Source organism: Anolis carolinensis, chromosome 1, assembly GCF_035594765.1.
Source record: "Anolis carolinensis isolate JA03-04 chromosome 1, rAnoCar3.1.pri, whole genome shotgun sequence".
In the NCBI taxonomy this organism is placed as follows: Eukaryota; Metazoa; Chordata; class Lepidosauria; order Squamata; family Dactyloidae; genus Anolis; species Anolis carolinensis.
In genome coordinates this window covers 25,145,662-25,169,522 of record NC_085841.1, presented here as the reverse complement: position 1 = coordinate 25,169,522, position 23,861 = coordinate 25,145,662, and the positions used below count along the sequence as shown (strand labels likewise).

Below are 23,861 nucleotides of genomic sequence, written 5' to 3'. Positions count from 1 at the left end.
TTCTACTCTGCCCCTATATCCCAGGATATGATCCCAAATTATCTGTTTATCCCAGGTTGTCTGGCAGTGGGGACTTGTATATTCCACTTTAAAGCAGATAATCTGAAACCAGATCTTGGGATAAAGTGCAGTGCGGAAGGGCCCTCAGTCATGGAAACCCACAGGATAAGTGATATCCTCTAGCCTCTAGGAAAAGCAAAAGCAAACCCAGTCTGAATAACTTTTGCCACTAGAGCACCTTGTGATTGATTCTTCTTAGGGTCATAATAAGTAAGAAACAATTTGAAGGCACACAACAAAGTAACCAGAAATATAGATATTTCTGTTGAATAACCAACAATCCATATTTGGACATAATGGATTTTTTTCTGTTACAGGACTAGGCAACCATATTTCTGAATTTTTATTTTTGAATCTCTATCTCTCACACACATTATCTCATTTTCTTGTTTATCGCACTAGTCCTTTTTCTCAGAAAGAATGGCAATGATCCTTTCATACTGTCACTATATTTGTGCTTCAAAGTTGTTCTCATGTTTGCTTTTTCACATATGAAATCCAACATATGAGTTATACCACCCCATTTGGTCCATATTCTGATCCCTGGTTGGTGGCTTTTTTAAAAAGTGGAAGCTGTAATTGCTCAATTGTGTAATTGTGTAGTATGAGATTGTTATAAAATCAGTCTCATCCTCCACCCAGATGGGCAAGACCAGCAAACACTCCATCTCTTCCAAAAACATTTTTTGTGCTTTTCTTCCGAACTAATACTTGCCCAGTTCTGCTTCTGTATATTTTGCCCTTTAAACTAATGTATATTTAGTTTTTAAAGTTTCTCTGAATTCCACAGTTTCTCTAGGCATTAATTGGATTACATTGGAATTGTTCTATTACACATGTTGCTGTTGTATATCTTCAGGCTGTTTCTGACTTGTGATGACCTCAAGGCCAGCCTATCAGGAGGTTTGCCGTTAACTTTCTATGAGAATGAAAGAGTTTGACTTTTACAAGGTCATCCAGAGAGTTTCCATGGTTGAGTAGGGATTTAACTCGACTGCTCAAAGCCACTATCCCCCTTTGAAAAATTGAAGATAATATGGGGGAAAGCATGCTGAAGAACAGAGAATTAACATACTGGTTTTCTCCTTGGGAACTCATGGGAATCCCTGTGCCCTCCTAGCCCAATCCACAGAAGAACTCGATCTTGGCTGGTATGTGTTGTTGGATTTGAATCACATCATTCTCACCATTGTTTCATTCTTTCATCATTCTTCCTTATAACTGAAAAATTATAATAGGACACCTTTTTTATCCAAAGCCGTCTGTCAAAACAGACTAGATCTTACTCCTGTTTGATGACACATAACCAAATCAAGAGAATCCAGTGAAATTCACCTTTGATTGGTAGATAAGTAAGATTAGTATATATCCTGGCAGAAAGCCATATCTACGTTCCCATACCTGCATTTGCCAGGAAATGTCAATGACCTGGTTGCAAGTACTGTACTATAAAAAGAGGAAAAAGCGCAACAGAACATGGTTGGTGAGAAAGCCAAGGACAGAAACCATTTTCTGCATGTTCAACCCCTGGATGGGCAAGAGTTTTGATATAAATCAAAATATAAGAGTACCACTATAACAAACTTCATTCTTATGATTAGCAGTATGCACTGCAATGTATGTGAAATATATTGAAATGCCTGAGAGGTATACATGTCTTCAACAGAATAGTGTATGTGAATAACTGCTAGAGACATACACATTCCTATATAGATGCCTGTTATAGATGTTTGGCTTCCTCAACAGATGTAATGAATACATGTGCCTAGATAAATAGCAGGAAAGATTCTAAACCTGCCTGTTTAAATAGCCCAGCTTGCTGTTTACCTAAGTAGCCCGAAAGATAGTTGCATCCGTCAACTAGGAAATTTAGGTACGCTTTATGCAGGAGGCTAATTTAACTAATTTACTACACCATAAAACTGCCAGCACATGGAAAGGAATGAGGGTGTCACTCGGTGTCACTTGTGGATGATGAAGCAACATCTCCCCCTGTGGCTGGAATACCCTAATGAAGCTGGAAATATTAAAATTGCCTTTGTGTGTCTATACTGTATGTTGTTTGTCTGATGGCATTGAATGTTTGCCATATATATGTTCATTGTAATCCACCCTGAGTCCCCTTTGGGGTTTATTTATTTCGTGTCAAAAGCATTGTACATTTCAAATAATGGAAATAAAAATAAAATTTAAAAAAAATCACAAGCAACTAAATAGTTTTGGACCAAAAGCGGGCAACAGCAACCGCATTGTCTGTAGCTTTAAACAACTCCTCATCTGTACATGAGGCAGGGCATTGTGGGCAAGCATACATATGCTGAGTTGTTTGTTCAGCTCCACAGTCACACAAGGTGGAGGATACCTCCAGGTAGTGCCACCTTGCCAAGTTGTCTTTTGATCTGCCCACTCCGCTTCTGAGTCTGTTCAGGGACTTCCAAGTTGCCCATTCTTGGTTTGCCCCTGGAGGAAGACCCTCTTGGGGGGCCATCCAGTTAGAATTGCCAGGTTTAGCTGCCCAGAGAGACACCCTTGCTGCTGCTAGAGGAACATCAAGAGGAGTGCTGGTTCTCATGAAGCCCTTCCTTGATTTGAGTCTGGTGGGAGGAGGCTGATAGTCATGCAGTGGGTGGCTTTCACAATGTTCGACCTTTTTTCTCTCACCATTAGCAGCAACTTCCCGTCGCACGTCAGGAGGGGCAATGCCAGCTAACTTGTAGAGTTTATCAACAGGTGTAGGTTTAAGGCATCCCGTGATGATTCTGCATGTTTCATTCAGTGCTATGTCCACCTGCTTTGCATGGGCAGACTTGTGCCAAACAGGACAGGCATACTCTGCAGTTGAGAAAGACAACTTTGGGGTGAGAAGGGCGGAATATAAATACTGTAAATAAATACATAAATGTTTATTCTTCCATCAAAAACATCCTTAAATTCTAGATCATAAGATATATTTAAAGGAAGTGTTGATGTCAGGTTGCCTACTGGAGTGGGATCTAGAAAGATGCAAATTATGTTCCTTTCCCTACATTTCCTAAGGGATGGACAAGGAGATACAAGTCTTTCAGATCTTTAAATGAGTCAGTAGATGTTGATATTCAGAGTGTGTTTTGATAGATAGATAGATAGATAGATAGCTCTTTACCAACTTTGATGGGGATGATGTTCCAGCCCGCAGTGTAATTTGGTTCAGATAGCGCAAATGTTAACTTATTTGATGGTTTACTATGAAGATTTGTAGGTTTCACATCTAAGTCTTATTTTCAAAGATAGATAAGAGTATGAATATCTTAGAGTATCAAGCTAACTAGGTGTCTGAACTCCAGGACAGAATCAAGAATAACCATCTCTTTATTCCATCATACAGTGTATCTTCAAGGCATATATTAATAGATAGACATATTGATTGATTGATTCCCTTCCACTGGCAAATCTGTGCAGTCATGAATTAGGAGAAAATTCCATCTCAGCTCTCTTCTGACAAAGCAAAGTAGTTGGCAAGACTTCATTGGGAGATTGGCTTGTTCGACATACTAATTGACTAGAAAAAGATCTTTTCTCTACAATGAAAATGCCCATATATTTTATGATAAGGCTTCCAAGCCCAGGTGTAAATATGAATGATGCTTATGGGTCACCCTAGGTCTGCAGCCTTAAGTATGCTTTTGTCCTCTCCCATTGTCTCTCTTGATTTTCTGGACATTCCAAGAGCAATAAGCAAGGGTAATCTGATAGTGCATTGTGGTACACTGCCACAACAACCATGGTTTCCATATGCAGTCACCATGTCTATCCAGATGTGCTGAAGGCTTACTATAAGGAGACTTTCTCTTGTGATGTTTGATTTATTATCCCCAGTGTGCATGGTCTGCTTCACAACTTCAACTTTCATTTGAAACTCTGGATTTTTTTACATATTCTTATACATTCATCTATGTATGATAATGTACCATGGACATCTGTCTTCAGCAAGCTGTGTGGTTATATCCTGTTGGCCTGTGCATATTTTGGAAAACACTCCTCAGTAGAGGTTACAATTCATTCAGTCAGAAAAGTAGCACAAGCTCTTTGGAATAGATCTCCCCTGGAGGAGATTAGGCAAGTAGCTACATCATGGGCTTCTACGTTTAGATTGATCCGACATTTAAAATTGACAATTACTTCCGCCCTGATGCTTCATTTGAGAGTAGGATATTGCAAGATATGTTGGTACCGTGAGGACATTGGCACACTTGGACAATGTTTTTATACACCCCAAAGAGTACCATATCAGAATGTCCTCCAGGAGTCCTGCAAAAAAACAAAAAACAAAAACAAAAACCCTAATTTTCCAATCAAACCCAAATTCTTCCCTATTTTGCTGTCCAGGTGGGTCTGTATTTTTGTGAAAGTAATATATAAATACAGTAGTGCTTCTTCCATAAATATGAAAGATAAGAAATTCATAGGGATTATATTCTATTCCTATATTTATTAGAGTCAGCTATTGTTTTCTACTATGGTCACATTAATAAATCAATAGATTGGTCTGGACATAAAATTAAACTAGAGGTCAATGACATGAAAAAATACTAGTTCAGATATTCACTGGTACTGCTAAATGGAGTTATTTAAACAATGTTGCTTCACTTTTATATTAGCAGCAGTATGCTAGGTCATCTAGATGCAATAACGTGTGATTAAACTTCACTATGGCTTATTAGTAAGTAAGTAAGTAAACTTTTATTACGGTCAATGACCAGCTCATAACAGAGGTACCCAGTTCTGTACATCCATGTCAGACTTCATTAATAATAATAAAATTATAGTAAAAAATATGAAAACCATTATAAAATTGAATTATTTACCAATTTAAAATCTAGGCTAAAGACCACATACAAGTAACTATTGAAGCCCAACTAATCCCACAGGATCCTCTGGGGCAGTCTCAAGGGAGAGAATGGGGATGACACCGGGGGGAGGGGGAGTAACCATGACTGTAAATAACAGTCTAGAACTATAATTATCAGTCTATTTCTGATTTCCCATCTATACTCTGTAGGAGGTGCTTAAGTCTTTTGGATCTCAATCATCGTCTGCCGAATTTTAATTGCAGCCGTGCAGAACTTGGCAATGTTGTATGTCACAGCCAAGATGGTATCTGAGAGCAGTAAGGTTATGTAAAATTGTCCAGAGCATCCTGGGTATTTAGTTGTCCATGGCGTAATGAGACGTGAACGAATGTCTCTATAAAACAGGCACTGCAGAAGCACATGTTCTGTTGTTTCTATGTGACCTGAGTCACAGGGACATAGCCTCTCAGAGTATGGGGTCTTCTGGTAACAACCTTCTAGTACTGCAGTTGGAAGCACATGGCATCGAGCCAAGGTGAAGACTCTTCGATGGTTGGCTATCTCCAGCATAGTGAAATATTCCATAGGGGACATAGAGCCCCTACTGTCTCCATTGGTGATAAAGGATGGGGCAATAGACAGATCTATTTGGCGTTCAATGTCTGTTATGCATTGTTTGATCTGGGCTTTGGCCTGGTCATATCCCAGGCTGGTTAGATTGAAAGTTGTCCTTCATAGAGAGTGGTGCAGGGCCCAAGGATGCGAGGGATAGTCTGAGCCAGTAATTCAATATTACCATCCACATCCTGGCCTCAACTCTCAGGAAGCCAGTCTCCAGGCGAAGGATGGCGTTGGAGACACACCTTGGCACCTGTAGGGCAGAACTTAGGAATTTGGATTGGACAGTCTCCAGTGTGGCAAAGTCAGAAAATGGTCCTATTTGGGCCCCATAAAGGAGTTGGGCCATTGACTTGGCTTCAAAAAGTTTGAGTGCCGCTGGTATAAAATGCCCCCCTTTTGACCTCAGGTATTTTAGTATGGCAGACAAACTCCTTTGTGCATTCTCAGCCACAAAGCCTCCATGTGCTTTTCTGCTGCTGGAAGAGTGGAAGACTACTCCCAAATATTTGAAACAAGGGACCTGCTCATGGGGATTAGGTTCCTGGTATTCTATTCTTTCTGAACATTTTCTGCCATGATAGTTGCTGAATTTATTCTGGCTGATTATTTGCTAATGTTTTCCTTAATTAGATTTTTTAAACAAATCTGTAATAAGGTTTTCTTTTGTTTTTCTGGTGTCTGTCTTGGAGAAGACGAAAAGTTGAGAGAAAATTATCCTTTCCTACTGATCCAAGGGATGGGAAGATCCTGAGAACAATTCTAGTGGGAGTTCTTAAATGGTTTTATCTACCAAGAGACCTATAACAATTTTGAAATGGTATTTTAATCCACAAAGAATAATAGTTTGTTGATAAATATAATTGTCTGAATAATGAGAGACAATAGGCACATTTACAATTTTTATTTCTGAGCAAAGTATTCATGTTGCATTAACTTGTTAAGTTGTTGAACTTTATGCTATGGATATTAATCATAATTGTTCCTACTTTTGAATAACCTCACTGAGGTCAATGGGACTTTCATTAAAATACATTTACTTGCAAAATAGTTTTGCTAGGAAGCTTTTTCCAACTGAATCTTTTTCAGTTCACTTACAATTAAAGTGCCAATTCATGAGCTATATTCCCTACCTCCATGCTGCTTTTTTCCAAAGGTAAGTTATATAGCTTATTTTAAATGTTACAGTTTCTGTTACAAATCTTAAATATTTCATTCTATAGGCCTCTGGAGGGTGGGAGAAAAGGATTGTGTGTGAGAGAGAGTGAGAAATAATATTAATTCCTTCATTTACTTGTCTAACTGTTTTTGAAGGAATGAATGTGAATTAACCGTGTTATCCTTTCCTAACAATTATCTTTCGCTACTCTAGCTAGTTTAGTTCTACAAGACAGTGCCATTGACAAGGGGGAAAAAAGAACCTTCTCAGATTTTTTCAGCTCAGCGGTGGTAATGTTGCACTGAACGTTAATGAGGGAACCCCCATTGCTTTGCCTGCTTTGTGACTTTTCTATTTCATAATTATTTTTAAAACACAAAACGACATGAGGTAGCCCAGTCATGCCTCTGCTACTTCCTCGCACCTCGACGCCTGCTACAGATGGCAATTTGTTCTTGTAACATATATGTCTCTCTGACCATTTTCATCTAATTTGTATGGGTTCTACCATTTCCTTTCTCTCTTTCAGGGGCCTTGCTGTGTGTGAGCTAGGGGGTGGCATGACATGCTTGGCTGGGCTTATGGTAGGTCTTTTCTCAATTCCAATTCTATTCAGAGGGAGGAACAAAAGAGAAAAATGTTCCAGTGCCTCCAACTGCTGGGTCAGAGAACTGTCAACAGAATCAGCTGCGGTCAAGCTGCAGAGTCTTGAGAGACCTTCTAGATTGACTTGCTTTCGTATCATATTGATTTTATGGTTGCCTCGATGAGCAGAAACATTTTACCTCAGTGTAGTCAATATCTCTTGTTGTGACATCCCAGGCCACGTACGGTCTGTCTTTCATTGCCATTGCTGTAGGCCCCCCCACCCCTTTCAGATTATAGTCCCGCATTTGCTAAGATACAGGAATAGCCTGGCGAATCACAGTTGGAGCACCATGATATAGCTGCTAATGTTTTGCCTGCATTATTACACCAACAAACATGATCCAGAGCTCTCGGTAATTAGATTCTTTTGAATTAGATTGGCCATTCAGGAGCGTCATTCACCATTCTCTGGGTTCTGAGTCATGTATTCAGGAGATATTATGTAGCAGTGCAGTGCATTAGACAAGTTTTTATGTCTCTACAAATAAAAGCATATTGTTACACTGATTGGCATTTGACAAACCTGTCGTTCTCGCACAATGTGTCGAGGTTACAGCCCAATGTGCGAGCATGTCAAAGCTCACAAAAAAATTACCCTTACAAAGCCATCTGCCTGCAATGCAAAGTTATATGAAGGGCATCAGGCAGTCAGACAGAAGCAGGCTGAAAGGCAGAGTGACAGCCTCGTATGATGGCTCTACTAGATAAACAGAAGCCCGCAAATGAAAGCCTCTCAGAATACCATCATCCGCTGTCACAATGCAATTACGGAACAGAATGATAGCAAGATAGAGGCTCCCGCAAATGGAATGATAAAAGTATTGACTGATTTGATTGAATGATTAAAATAATGCAGACATAAAATGAAAAAAGATTGAAGACTGTTACAGAGAAATAGGTGAGGAAGCATGATACTGAAGGCTTGTCACTCCTGTCTTCACTTCCACACAGACAAGCATATTTGTTCATTGTTTGCTGTGCTCTCTCTCTCTCTCTCTCTCTCCCCCCCCCCCCTTTCCAGGTTGCTATTTCTGCAGATGTCAAAGAAGTTCTGTTAACTGATGGAAATGAAAAGGCCATCAAAAGTATCCTTATTCAGATAGAAAACTGGTTTGTTGGGCTCTTTGCTTTTTGACTGGCTGGGCAACAATTGATATTAAAAAGACAGCAAGGCTTGGGAATAATAATAATAATGTATGTGAGTGTGTGTGTTCATGTACAAATACATACATATTTAGTATAAGTAATTAAATATATAACATTCTTTAACAGATCGATAGTGCTACCTAGAATAAATTCACATTCTGTTTTGCACCAGAAAAATGAAAGGTGTTTAGAAAAAACCAAGCAACCCGATTAAAAATGCCAGTACGATGTTATTCAAAGATTTTCTTATAACAATTTCTTTTCTTTTCTTTTCTTTTTAAAAAAACAAAGTAATAAATTTCAGTCTGATTTCTTCTTCTTCTTCTTCTAGCCTGTTTTATTGTGGGTTTGTTTTCAGGTGCAACCTTTTGCTATTGCTGTAGTATTTGTGCATCTATTCATCTAATTTTACGTTGGGTTGATGTTTTGATGATGTTAATATGCTGCTACTGCTGCAAACCTTTCCCTAGCTTTCTACAAGATGTGTCAGCACTCTGTTAATTACCAGTTGTCCAATATTTCTTTTACAGCAGGGTTTTAAAATATCTATTTCCCATTTGGGCCAGTCATTTTCTTCCTGGTTTGGAACACATTCTTATTTAATCTAAGTAGTACATATGTAGGTAAACAAATTTGCACTTTAATGTGCTTGCAAATTATTCCCTCTCTGTTAACTAAGTGTCTACAATAGTAAAAGCACTGAGTCCCATAGTGAATATTAATAGCTGTTAGAAATTGAGAGTGAAATGCAGAAGATATCTGTTTGCTTTGGGTTCTTGATGATGATGGCATTTGCATGTTAAGGGTCTTCACTTGGGAAAGGGTGTAGTTTAAATGTCAAAGGTATTGTGTTACAGCCATTATAGGGTGGTTTCTTGTTCTCTGTTCACTGTATATTGTGAGTTTATAACACAGGGGAAAGTGCTTACAACATGCATTTAAGGTAACATTAGTAGGCAGACTTTGAAAATACTTTTGCCCATTCTAGGAGACCTCAAGTTCCCTATACTGTATCTATTTAAAAGACTTGAAGAATATAGAGTAAACACAGTCTTAATTGTATCAGAAATGGGAAGGAGAAGAGTATTTTTATTTTTGTAGTTTTACATAGAAAAATTTTGTTGATTTTCACTCCATCTGTAAACACACCATGATCTTTTGTTCAGTATACTACATTGATCATACCTTATTCTGTGCTTTGCCTGCTACCAAAACTGCGAAGGAAACAAAAATGAAGGAAAAGTAAAGACTATGGGTGTAGAAATGAATATAATTAAATTGGGAAGTATAATAACCAAATAAAGTTTACCATCCTGATAAAATTTACTTAGGGGTAAGCCTGTTTGATCACAAAAGGGCTTGCTTTTGAATAAACCCATGAAGGATTTTGTCGCTAACTTGGATTCTGTGTTAGTTCGTTTTTGTTACTGGTAATTGTTTCTCGGATGTCCATTAAAAAGTTTAATTTCAATGATGATTCCTTCTCTATTAACATAGGTAGTTCTTCAAGGATTTGATTTATAATATTGGTTTACATTTCAGAATATTTTGGCAAAGCTATAAATAGTGCCAATAGTCTTTATCAATCTAGCTGAGATATATTTCTGCCCATTTTAACCCATGTGGAAAGCCAAAGCTATATCAGAGTTCATAATATATGTAACAATGTTATCCATTTCATAATTTATAGAAAAAATCTGCTGAAATAAGACAAACATATTACCTGTTAATTTTTTTTATAGTTTACCAAGCTTTTAAAAACATACACTGCATGCGTCTGCTGACTTTTAATGCTGTTGTCAGTATGCTAAACCAATATGTGAACCTAGAAACCTCCCTAAGTGAACATGTTTCAAATATTGTTGCCCCAGATTCTATATTTCAGGATTATTAAGCGCTTAGTATTGTGTTCTGTTCTTGAGCAGTTAAAATGAAATACCCTGCTTATTTAAAATTAATGTTTATTTTTCTCCTTTAAATTTCTTTGGAACTCTAAATTATATGCCAGTTATTCTTTAATATCAAAAAAATCTTTTCTAAAAAGTCAAAATGATGTCAACCCAGGAGAAGAGAAAATCACAGTCAGAAGCCAGGAAATCACTAAGCAAGCCTGCTAATTATTCTTAATGGGCAAGATGAACACATTAAGAAACAAATGAATACATCAGTGAAATGTAATTGAAAATCGACCTGGCAATAGTACATTGCATCTGAGCATCCACTTTTATATTATCATTATTGTCATACTGCATTGTTGCTGTTATTTGCATGATTCACAGAGGATACCGAGGGTGAGGATTTTATTTTAATTTAATTTTTTAAAAAGGTTACCACTGAGCATATTGTGTTCCATCATTCTTTGAAGGGTTTATTGTTAATTCATTTGTGAGAGTAACAATTTTATTTACTATGGGGATGTCAAAGCATGTGCTCTCTTAATACAAAATCAATATATATCAGGTATGTGAATACACAATCCTGGTTTGTATTAACTCTTTAAGGTTTTAAATAGACTTCCTCCATATTGAGTAAGATCTGGGAAATACTCTAACATTCTTGAATTGAGAGCTTTAACATCCAAACAATAATACATTCTGTTTAAAACTCTGTCTCTGCCATATAATCACCTGTAGAATGGTAGTATAAGTTGATATAAATACATGGCTATACCCTCTTATTAATACTGAAGTTAGAGAATGCCTTATTAACTTTCCAAGCAGGGGTAGTAGTAGTAGCAGCAGCAGCAATAATAATAATAATAATAATAATAATAATAATAATAATAATAATAATAGCCATCTTCTGTCTTCAAAAACCATATTATGTTTTTGAGTTTGTTATATATAGACTTAAAGTTGTCTGGCTAGTAATCCAGCAATGCAGACTTTTTGACTAGTAAGTCAGATAGCATGCTAAGGGAAAAAATAAAATATGTGAAATGTAATAAATAGCAATGAACCCGCATAGCAGGCTTAACTTGAAAGACATATTGAAGAGACATAAAAAGGAATATTGAAGCATATCTAAGAAAGCACATGTTACCATGGGTAGTTTGATTCTAGAAGCTATAGTTTATAGATTTCTACATTACATAATATATATTGGGTACAAACCTGCTATCACCATGTAGAACTTCTGATGACTTCAATAACCATGGGATGTGAGTATGATTATAACAATACAGGATTGAGGCACTGATTTATACACAGTTGAATTAAAATTATTGAAAGGAAATTTCTTTCAAAAGGAAATGATTTGGCCTCACTTTGAGTGTATTTGCTCAATTAACCAAATCGTCCATAGTCACTTACAAGATTAATCATTCCATTTCTTTTTTTTCTGTGGGTCAGATTACAATATTTTTCAGAATGATGACATGGAAGCATTTCAAAAGACAGATCAAAAGCACAAAAAATGAGATCATCATCATAACGTTATTTGAACTTTTTTGTGATCTTCTGCAGCAGGTCTGCTGCATTCATACATTTCATAAGCATGGCCTCCTTAGATGCATCAGCTGTGATACATTACAGAATTCTTTCTCTTTGTAAACACAATTTCCATGATTTTATGGCCACTAAGCTCATGGCAGTAGAACAAACACCAGGATGCTGGGAGCACCTACGTATTCCCAGCCAGTATTGGCGAATCTGTGTTTCCCTTCTCTCTCTTATAGTAGATATTTTAATGAATATTAAATTAAGAAATATGCACATTTTTCAAAGTTATAATAAATAAATGACACAAAATTTTAATGCATCCAGAGTTGAAATCTAACAATTTCAGTTTTTATTCGGGAAGAAAAATTATCAGTAAGTGGATGTGCACACGTTTCAGTAACCTGGCTGAGGGGAGAGGTTCAATGCACATTTGAATGCTCATTTGCATGTGGATATCTCTCAGCATTGCGTTGTCAGTGGAATGCACATTTGGTAAACACTTCTTCCAGTTGGGAAAAGAACTAAGAACTACATGTGTACTACCATTGAATGATAAAACTGATTCTTCAACTGTTAATGATACAAGACCAAATGAGGACAAAACGTAACAAAATAGAACAACTTATATACATCACCTATTTTGAAGGCACTTATAATATTGTCCCTCAGTTTAAAAGAATTAAAATAACTGAAATTCTACTGTGACATAAATGATTTATTAGTGGCTCTGGGAGCGATTTATAACTTTTTTTGACGACAAAGTATACTGAGAATTATAAAGTTTAAAGTAATCCAATGGAACATATATACTCATGTTTTTATACATCTACTTGTAAAATCAGTATTATTTCCTGTAATGTTTAAAGAAGATATTTCAAACTTAAATGTATTAGATAAAAGAAAGATATTTGAGTTTTATTATTAAACGTATTTTTACACTTAAATGAAATTAGCCTTTCTTTTTAGGTCTTGTGACAATAACAGCAGTTTAAGCATGAAAAAAACTTTTCCATCCGTTACTCATTAATGAGTTGCTCTTGCCTTGAGGAATTGAATAGGCCTCACAAGGAGAAAGGGCCCCCACGTACATTTCTTTATTAATTCAGATCAGGAAACAATGGTCCTTCAAAAAAAGTCAGGAATCAAGCACAGCTCCCTAGAAAATGTTTAATAATAACATAGTGCGAAGCAACATAAAAATGATTATAATATATGTGGATTTGATTATATAGCAATATATGCAATTTATAATGCCTACCTACATTAAGGATGCCCAAATATGTAGCAGTGGAATACCATGTAGCATATAATTTTTAAATTATCCGAAATCAGAAAAATGCAAAAATGTGAAAACAACTGAAAATTACTGAAAAGTTTATTTATATTATAAAAGTTTAGTTTTGATTTAGTTGATTTTAACATGTTGTGATAACTAGTGCATTTCAATAATGTAACAATTAAAATGCCCATGATTAAGAGGCAGATTCTTTAATGTTTTTTCCATTTTTAACATAATACTTATAAATGCATCAGGTGGCAAACTCATTTCAGAAGGATCATTCCCTGTCTGAAAGAAAAGAAGGATAATAACAAATATACACATGCATAGTTTCTATAAACAAAGTGAGTTTTTCCCCTCACACACAAACCAATCTATACTGGTATTCTGGAAATTGGAAAAATATTTGTCAAACTCTGTCATGTAACAATCTCCTCCTCAATAGATCACAATGGTAATACTAAACAGAAGTACTAATGAGTCACGTTTTCTGTTATTTTCTGTTATTTTGTTAGCTGTTATTGGAGAAAAAAGCTTCAAAGTGCACCAAGTAAGAAAAGTATGATGAGAACTTGTAACAGCTGGAAAAAATGAAGTTATTATGCTATCATTTCTGCAAAATGTAATAAATTTTGGGCAAGATCCTGTATCAGTTTCCTGGGATGCATCTACACAGTTGAACTAATGCCATTTGATGCCACTTTAACTGCCATGACTCATTACTATGAAATCCTGGGAGTTGTAGAGTTGCAGAGAAGGCTAAATATTTTTTCCATAGCATTGAGCCATGTCAGTTAAAGTGGTTTCAAACTGCATTATTTCTACACTGTAGACATACCCTTAGTTAAGTATACCAAGTATGCTGAGAATAATTTAAGTATACTTATCTAAGTAACCTCTCCTGATCTGGTCCCTCCCCACCTCCAAATCTGACAGAAACATTTAGCAGAGCAGAATGCCTCTGGATTGCCCCCAGATTTCACAGAGCTGTTCAGATATTCCAGCAATGAGACTGGTGTCCAGGATGCCTAAAATACTTCAACCCCACTCTCTTTAGTCGGCTGCCTCAGTGAGGGTAATAGCACAACTCTGATCCTTCTTTCCCTGTACCACAGTGGAAAGGGGATGGTGGCACTAGCCCATGTGAACAGCAGACTGGTTTGCTTTGTAGAGTAGGTTTTGTTATCCACACTAGCCCATTTAACCTCCACATTCTGAATCAGAAGTCCTTGGATGTTGTCTGGACATACAAGTTCAATTTTTGGTCCAGATCAGGGTTTGGGGCCAGTGTAGAAAAACCCTATGTAGCGACCATGAATATGAAACAGTTCAGGTAACTGCTTTGTATTCATGTCTGGTACTTTATTTATTTATTTACTATATTTATATCCCCCACTCTCTCACCCTGAAAGGGACTCAGTGTAGCTTATAGTATGGCAATATTCCATGCCGCATATACAAACAAATAAAATGCAATACATCATATACATAAAATAAATAAAAATATACCATAAAACTGTTAAAAACCATGATACCTAGTCCAGAAGTTGTCATTTGAATTCCTACAATTATGCCAGTTCTCTATTGCACTATCCAAATTCTGATCCCATAGCCAGGTCTTCACTCTTTTCTTGAAAACCAGGAGGGAGGGGGTCAGTCTGACATCACTGGGGAGGGAGTTCCCCAGCCAAGGTGCCACCACTGAGAAGGCCCTGTCTCTTGTTCCCACCAGTCACGCTTGCAAATGGGGTGGGACCGAGAGCAGGGCCTGCCCGGCAGATCTTAATGCTCTCACCGGTTCTTTGGGAGAGATATGTTGGGACAGGTAAGTCATGATTGTGATACTATTTCTACAAATGTAACTCTCCCATTCCAAACTTACACTGAGCACCAGCTGTATGGGGAAAAGGAGATCTATTCTGGAGTGTGGGGAATGATGCTTCCATTAAGTGGGGAGAAATTACTTAGCCAAGTAGCCTTAACTTATACCGGTAATACGTACTCAAGTATAAGTTTAGAGCAGATTTTGGGACCAAAATTATGAATTTCGATATGACCCACAGATAAGTTGATGGTGATTATTTAGAGAAATATGAGCACCAATGCAGACTCCGAACCAGCTGTCCTCTGGCCACTGCTGCCATTTCCCCACCCAGGCATTCAAAAAGGCCAGAAGCTGTGCCACAGCAGAGAGAGTAGTGGAAAGTTGTGCTTCTTGTAGATTCTCTTGGAATAGACTAAGCTCTGGCCTTTTACCACTCTACTATGAAGAGGGGATAGTTCCTTTTTCGATATGCATTAAGGTACAATATGTTGACTTGAGTTTTTTTGGACTGATTTTTGACTAAAATTTCTTATATACAATACAGAGTAACTTAGGCATTGTTGCAGGATTCCAGCTTATATCATGATTTATAACATATTATTTCAAGCTTTGACTCTTCTTTCCATGAATGTGCATTTGTTTATTCCATTTATATCCTGCCTTTGCTCCAAAATGTTTATATTCTCACCTATTGCTCTCCTACCAACAACTGTGTGGGGTAGGTCAGACTGAGAGAGAATGATGAATTCAATGGAATTAAAAACCTCTTATCAAGGCAACGGTCCCGGTCTAGACCTTCTTTGTTTTACCAAGGTTGCTGGATCATATACCTTCCGTACATAGGTCTGGTAAGGAGCCCCCAGATGGCGTAGTGGACTAAGTGACTTGAAGGTTGGGTTGCTGACCTGAAAGCTGCCAGGTTCAAATCCCACCTGGGGAGAGTGTGGATGAGCTCCCTCTATCAGCTCCAGCTCCATGCGGGGACATGAGAGAAGCCTCCCACAAGGATGGTAAAAACATCAAAACATCCGGGCGTCCCCTGGGCAACGTCCTTGCAGACGGCCAATTCTCTCACTCCAGAAGCAACTCCGGTTGCTCCTGACACGAAAAAAAAAAAATAGGTCTGGTAGGTCTGATCGAGGTAAGAAATATAATAAAATATATGTGATTTGCCATAAAATTAGTATTATTAATAATAAAAATAATAACAGCCAATTTATGTAATCAAGTAAAAATGTGTGTGTTTATGTGTAGATGGTGTTTCATAATAATGACAGTTTTCTAGATACATGTAAAATTGAAGATTCTATTCTAATACTTCCAGTGAAGAATAGTTGAAATTCAATTGGTTATTTATTTGAAAGGATGATTCTTAACAGATGTGTTATAGATGTAAATGATATTATCAGAAGAAATGAAAAAACGGGAGTATTTCGAGCCAAAGCAGTTTCAAGCTGGTAAGCTACTCTGTGTTTTTTGTTTGTTTGTTTGTTTTTGCATATTGTTTTAAAATAAAGTATTAGAACAAGGAAAAGAGTCCCTACAGGCAAGAAAGGCAGGGTAAAAGTGATGTAAATAAATAAATAAATAAATAAATAAAAGAGTCACCTGGGACCAGTTCAATATATCTTACATCTTAAGTCCCTTCCACACAGCTGAATAAAATCCCACATTTTCTGCTTTGAAGTGGAATATATGGCTGTGTGGATTCAAAAGGAGATATTGTGGGATTTTCTGCCTTGATATTTTGGGTTATAAGGCTGTATGGAAGTACCCTTGGAATCATTATAGCAGATACATCACTTTACAGTTATTTTCTGCTGGAGAACAGGAGGGTGAAACTCCAGTCTCTAGTCAGGAATGTGTTTAGTTAGTTTACATTTCCAAACTATTGAACCTGATGCCTGCTTGTACATACTCAGTTCCATGAGCCAGGTTTCATCTGAGGAATTTTAATTATTCTTCTACTCTATTCAAATGAGATTACTCAAAAGTGACAGCTACATTGGTGGCTGATGGAGATGCTGAAAAATGGAATGCCCAGTCAGTATCCATGAAGAAAGGTTTTCAGAACTGATGCCAGTTTGCTGTATTGGGGAGCACACTGCAATGGATAGAATAATAGTCATAAAGTTGGAAGAGATCTCATGGGCCATCCAGTTCAACCCCCTGTTAAGAAGCAGAAAAATCACATTCAAAGCACCCCTGACAGATGGCCATCCAGCCTCTGCTTAAAAGCCTCCAAAGAAGAAGCTTCCACCACACTCTGGGGCAGAGAGTTCCACTGCTGAACAGCTCTCACAGTGAGGAAGTTCTTCCTGATGAAATCTCCTTTCCTGTAGTTTGAAGCCCTTGTTCCGCATCCTAGTCTCCAGGGCTGCAGAAAACAAGCTTGCTCCCTCCTCCCTATGACTTCCCCTCACATATTTATACATGGTCCTCATCATGCTTCTTCTCAGCCCTCTCTTCTGCAGGCTGTTTAAAAAGCGATGCCAGGGTGCCAGAACTTGAAACCCACCAGTTGTCTTCTCCTCTAAACCTGAAAGAACTCAGAGAAGCCATCAAGCGATGTAAAGCTGGTAAAGCACCTGGCCTAGATGACTTAATGATGGAGCAAATCAAACATTTGGGGGCCAAAGCTGAAAACTGGCTTTTCAAATTCTACAATTGATGCTTGGCACACAAACAGATTCCCAGATTATGGAGGAAAACTAAGATCATTGCCATTTTAAAACCTGGTAAAGATGCCTCCAATGCCAGGAACTACCGACCAATCTCCCTCTTACGTCATCTATATAGAGTCTATGAGGGGATGCTATTAAATCGATTAGAACCTGTCATCGAACCTAAGCTTACTGCACAACAAGCAGGTTTCAGTCCAGGGAAAAACTGTACAGGTCAAATTCTTCATCTGACTGAGCATATCGAGGAAGGCTATGAGAAAGGCTGCATTACGGGAACAGTTTTTGTGAACCTTACGGCAGCCTATGACACGGTGCAACATAGAAAAATGCTGCATAAAGTCTACCATATCACCTGGGATACAAAAACTGTCCAGACCCTCCTGGAAAATTGCAGCTTCTATGTGGAGTTTCAGGGCAGGAAAAGTAGATGGAGGAGGCAAAGAAATGGTTTACCCCAAGGAAGCGTCCTTGCACCGACCTTGTTTAACATCTTCACAAATGATCAACCACAACCACCACTCACAAAGAGTTTTATATATGCTGATGACCTTGACCTAACAACACAAGCAAAAGATTTTGAAACAGTTGAAAGCCAACTCACTAATGCCTTGAAAAATCTCTCCAGCTACTACAAAGAGAACCACCTGAAACCTAACCCTGCCAAGACACAAGTGTGTGCTTTCCACTTACGTAATCGTGAAGCCAACAGGAAACTGAAAGCTACTTAGGAAGGCCAAGAGCTCGAACACTGTTTCCATCCTAAATATCTTGGTGTCACTTTAGATCGAACACTAACATATAGGAAACACTGCATGAACACCAAGCACAAAGTAGCTGCACGTAATAACATCCTGCGGAAACTTACTGGCAGCACATGGGGTGCAGACCCACAAGTAATAAGAACATCAGCCCTGGCCTTTTCTTACTCAACCACTGAGTATGCCTGTCCTGTCTGGCACAAGTCTGTCCATGCAAAGCAGGTAGACATAGCACTGAACGAAACATGTAGAATAATCACAGGATCCCTAAACCTACACCTGTTGATAAACTCTATAAGCTAGCTGGCATTGCCCCCGCAATGTTCGACGGGAAGTTGCTGCTAACGGTGAGAGAAATAAGGTCGAACATTGTGAAAGCCACCCACTGCATGACTATCAGCCTCCTCCCAGTAGACTCAAGTCAAGGAGGAGCTTCATGAAAACCACCACTCCTTTTGATGTTCCCCCAGCAACAGCAAGGGTGTTCCTCTGGGCAGCTAAACTAGGCAATCCCAACTGGATGGCCCCCCATGAGGGTCCTCCTCCAGGGGCAAACCAAGAATGGGCAACTTGGAAGTCCCTGAACAGACTCAGAAGCGGAGTGGGCAGATCAAAAGACAACTTGGCAAGATGGCACTACCTGGAGGTATCCTCCACCTTGTGTGACTGTGGAGCAGAACAAACAACTCCTCATATGTATGCTTGCCCACAATGCCCTGCCTCATGCACGGAGGAGTTGTTGTTCAAAGCTACGGACAATGCTATTGATGTTGCCCACTTTTGTTCTAAAACTATTTAGTTGTTTGTGATTCCTTTATTTTATCACTTTTAAACTTATTTATTATGCAATGCTTTTCACACGAAAAAAATAAAATAAATTCTGCAGGCTAAACATGCCCAGCTCTTTAAGCCATTCCTCATAAGGCTTGTTCGCCAGACCCTTGGCCATTTTAGTCGCCCTCCTCAGGACACATTCTAGCTTGCCAACATCTCCCTTCAATTGCAATGACCAGAACTGGACACAGTATTCCAGGTGTGGTAGGTTGCCTTGTCAACCTTGATTTTCCAAGATAGTTAACATTCAGGTTCTGGAGAATTGGCCTTTATCACCTGCTACATCAAAGAGGCCAGTTACATCCTGACCTAGGCTGGTTGCAATTATATCTTGGAGGCTGAACAAGAAAGGTTAATAGTAGTAGTAGTAGTAGTAATAATACAGTAGAGTCTCACTTATCCAATGTTCTGGATTATCCAACACATTTTTGTAGTCAATGTTTTCAATGCATTGTGATATTTTGGTGCTAAATTCGTAAATACAGTAATTACTACATAGCATTAATGTGTAATGAACTACTTTTTCTGTCAAATTTGTTATATAACATGATGTTTTGGTGCTTAATTTGTAAAATCATAACCTATTTTGATGTTTAATAGGCTTTTTCTTAATCTCTCCTTATTATCCAACATATTTGCTTATCCAATGTTCTGCCAGCGCGTTTATGCTGGATAAGTGAGACTCTACTGTAATAATAATATTTTATTTTTCTATCCTGCCACCATCTCCCCACAGGGACTCAGGGCGGCTAACATGGGGCAAAGGCCCGAAAGCAATATACAAAGTACAACAAGTTAAGACACATTACAATAAATAAAAACACAATAGCTAAAGGTTATGCTGAAGATGCCATTCAGACCATCCTCGCTGTCAGAAGATCGGGTGGAAACGATTTAGTTTTAGCAGAAAATAGAATATATATCTGTTTGCTGTTAATAGTTGGTTAGAGTAAACTCTTTGTTGCTGAAAGTCTCTCACTTACCCAACATAAATGGACCGGCAGAATGTTGGATAAGCGAAAATGTTGGATAATAAAGAGGGATTAAGGAAAAGCCTATTAAATGTCAATTTTCATTATGATTTTACAAATTAAGCACCAAAACATCATGTTTTACAACAAATCGACAGAAAAAACAGTTCAATACACAGTAATGTTATGTAGTAATTGCTGTATTTATGAATTTAACACCAAAACATTGCAATGTATTGAAAACATTGACTAAAAATACATTGGCTAATTCAAATTGACTACAAATAAAGATAGAATTGCATAAAGTGAATTTGCAGAAACAACATTGTTCGAAGTTAAATCCATAAAAAGTTCAGTCCTTGCTACCTAGAGAAACAGCTGTGGATTCGGGCAGGAGGCAGACTGCATTGGATAATCCAGAACGGTAGATAAGCAAAGGTTGGATAAGCGAGACTCTACTGTAGTTCTTTTTTGCAATATGCTTGCTAAATATTAATATGATGACAGATATATAAATGATCCAAACATCTAACCTAGTGCCTTTCTCAAGAACCAGAGCGCCTCAGATTTGTTTATTGTAAGCAGGTCTCTAGTTTTCCCCTCCCCATGTAACCGTATATTGTGGGATTTAAATTGCTGTTTAGTGAGTGCAGGACTGCATGTCTTGTCAGAATTTCAAACCTGGTCTTTTAGATATCAATCAAAAGCACATTTTCAATGATGTCCTCATTTACATTTATCTAATGTTTAAGGTCATTTGTGATCATTTGAGTGTATTTCAGCATATGGAATCAGTGAATAATAGATTTCAGCTCCATGCTGTGAAGAAAGATTGTGTTTTTACAAGACATAATGTTGTTTACTGGGTGTTAATAATCACTAATTAATAAACATATCTAGGTTTCTGAAATGTTGCATTTTCTGCGATGAAAATGTCAAGTGTTTAACTTGGTGGGTACAATAGCATTTTATTACTTTTCCACATAAAATAATTTAATTACAGAAATAAATGCAATGTTGCAAACGCAATATGGGGCACACTAGGCCTACGTGTTTTATCATCTATAAAGTCCCATTCAAACCTTTTTATTTCAAGAGGACCTATTAATAGCATTATACTATCATAGAGCATATGTACCTTCATAGTCCAAAAATATTCAGTTTTGGACAACATTTTTCTTTTCTTTTACTACAATTACTATATTTTTATCTTGCTTTTTGTATCACTATTTGAATGTCTTTATCTGATACCTGCAGACAGTCTTCACTGAAATTAACAGGACATATTTACAAAAAAAATGTTGTTCCTGTTATGCAAACACCTTGACAAAATCAAGGTTCCAATTAATCGTGTCAGAAGCAAATTGGGAATATAGTTATAATGTATTTAAAAACACAAAATGAAAAACTTGGCATTATACTAGATTTCCTTTGACCAGAAACTGGCCACTTGGAGTGTGTGATGACCCATGGGCCTTGTAGTCCTGCTCAGGACATTGTAATTCCTGATGAAGATGAAAACTTGGGTTTTTTACCTTCCCAGTCTGAACTGGATTCCTCTCAGCCAGATCTTTCCCAGGCAGATCTGGGAACCTTGCACCTGCAAGAAAGTTGTCTCCCAGAAGTATGTCAAACAAGCCCAGAGCCTACTTCTCCCGTGTTCTTGCGCCGGGAGTTTTGTAAACAACAGAGAAGTTTGGAATCAGCTTCGCGCAGGAGTGCGAGGATTGCAGCTAAGAATGTGGCCAATTAAGACTGCTTCTCGTGAGAATCTTTGGGGAGTCTCACATCTGGTCTCAGAGTTAGCTTTCGGTTCTGATTCCCAGAGAACTGCTTCGGCGGGAAAGCTAGACTCTATTTAGGTGTTTTACCCGCGTAGTAACTTCGCGGAGTCAATTCGTCAGCCTACGGAGCGAGTTGTGTCTGGACAGCGCGCTCCGATTCAAGCCTCGCTCCTGCTCAAGCCTTGCCTTGCTATCCAGCCTTCGCCTTGCTTCCCAGCCTTTGTTTATCTACGGACTTTGCCTTGTTTCCCAGGATCAATCCTTGCCTTGTTCCACGGATTTTATCAAGTTATTCCACGGACCTTGTTCTTGTTCTTAGTTACCTTGTTCCACGTTCAAGCCTTGTTTCAAGTATCAAGTTATTTCCTAGCCTCGCTCAAGTTTCATGGACTAAAGGACCTTGTCATCTCCCCTCACTTTGCTTGGCAAAGTGAGTGTTTCGGTTATTGGATTACAACTTTGGACCTTAATATTTCTTATTGGACATTGCTTTTTTGGACTAATTCTGACCTTTCCTGAAAGGTCTAATTCTGGACTATTTTCTACACTTGTTTTTATTAACTTTATATATTCCTTCAATAAAGATATTAGATAGATTCTGGCCTCTGTGTATGGTTATTGGTGCTCTGCAGCCTGGGTCGTGACAGTTTGACTCCGCCACCCTAAGCACCAATTAACCTCGGCCAGAATGTCTACCGGAGTCGTACCTGGGCCGAGCGGCCAGCCGATTACCTACACCATCGACAAGGATGAGGTGGACCGAATCCGTGATAAGCTCAATGCACAGGATGGAGAAATAAGGGGTTTGAAGGAACGCGGAATTCGTCTTCCGGCCATGGCGTTGCCAACCAAGTTTACTGGAGAAGCTTCTAAGGTTCATGTCTTCCGTCGCCAATGTCAAGCTTATCTAGAGGCCCGTGCTGCCGAGTTTCCCCAAGAAGACATCAAAGTGGCATGGGTTTACAGTCTTCTAGACGGGCCAGCGGCCAGCTGGGCGACGGCACTGTACGACCAAGCCTCTCCACACCTAAGATCAGCGCAACACTTCTTGGACCACCTCAAGGAGACTTGGGGAATCGAGGACAATTTGGAGGCAGCCGGTCACAAACTCCGTCGCCTTTTCCAAGGAGACAGACCTATGTCTCAGTATATAGCCGAGTTCCGAGTACTGGCCCACAACACCGGCTGGAACGATGTAGCCCTCAGGGGACAATTCCGGGAGGGTCTCAACATTGAAATGCTGGAAGAAATCTCCAAGGTGGATCCTCCCCAGACCCTCGAGGCACTCATTGATCAATGTCTACGGGCTGAAGTCATGATTGCCAACAGGAAACAGTGGGTTCGAGGCCAGGGCAGTAGAGCCGGGGCAAAACCCCCCGCTCCCGCCAGCGTTCAGCCACGTCCGGTGTGGAGACCCCCACCGCCAACCCCATACCCCAGAGGAGGCGAGGAGGTGCCGATGCAGTTGGGCAATGTGCGTCCCAGACTAGATGCCGCCGAGAAGGCCCGTCGTCAACGCTTAAACCTCTGCTGGTACTGCGGGAACGGGGGCCACTTCGCCAGAGAGTGTCCAGCCAAAGGGAAGCCTGCCGCCCGTCTTGCGGCGGCGTCCTCCACGGAGACGAAGGCGTCTGAGCCGACTGGCACACAGCCGGCGGGGGAAGCCAACGACCGGGTGTAGAGAGGCTCGCCAACCCGGTCAAAAAATCCATCCAAGAGCCGCCAACCGGGGTCCTGTTCCTTCTCGTGGTCACATTATGGTCAGCAAAAAGGGGACCCGTCATGATCCACGCCATGATAGACTCTGGAGCTACCAACAATTTCAT

At 38.9% G+C, this 23,861-nt stretch overlaps 1 protein-coding gene across 11 annotated transcripts in view; it reads left to right on the top strand.

The window, feature by feature from the left end:
* The window catches only part of camkmt (calmodulin-lysine N-methyltransferase), a 796,752-nt gene that overhangs the window by 290,547 nt on the left and 482,344 nt on the right, over positions 1–23,861 (top strand). For all 11 annotated transcript variants that reach the window (XM_062968944.1, XM_062968940.1, XM_062968943.1 and 8 more), the window contains 3 exons: positions 7,196–7,250; positions 8,336–8,399; positions 16,395–16,461. In XM_062968944.1, the coding sequence (XP_062825014.1) occupies positions 7,196–7,250; positions 8,336–8,399; positions 16,395–16,461 (186 nt within the window). The remainder of the gene's footprint in view (positions 1–7,195; positions 7,251–8,335; positions 8,400–16,394; positions 16,462–23,861) is intronic.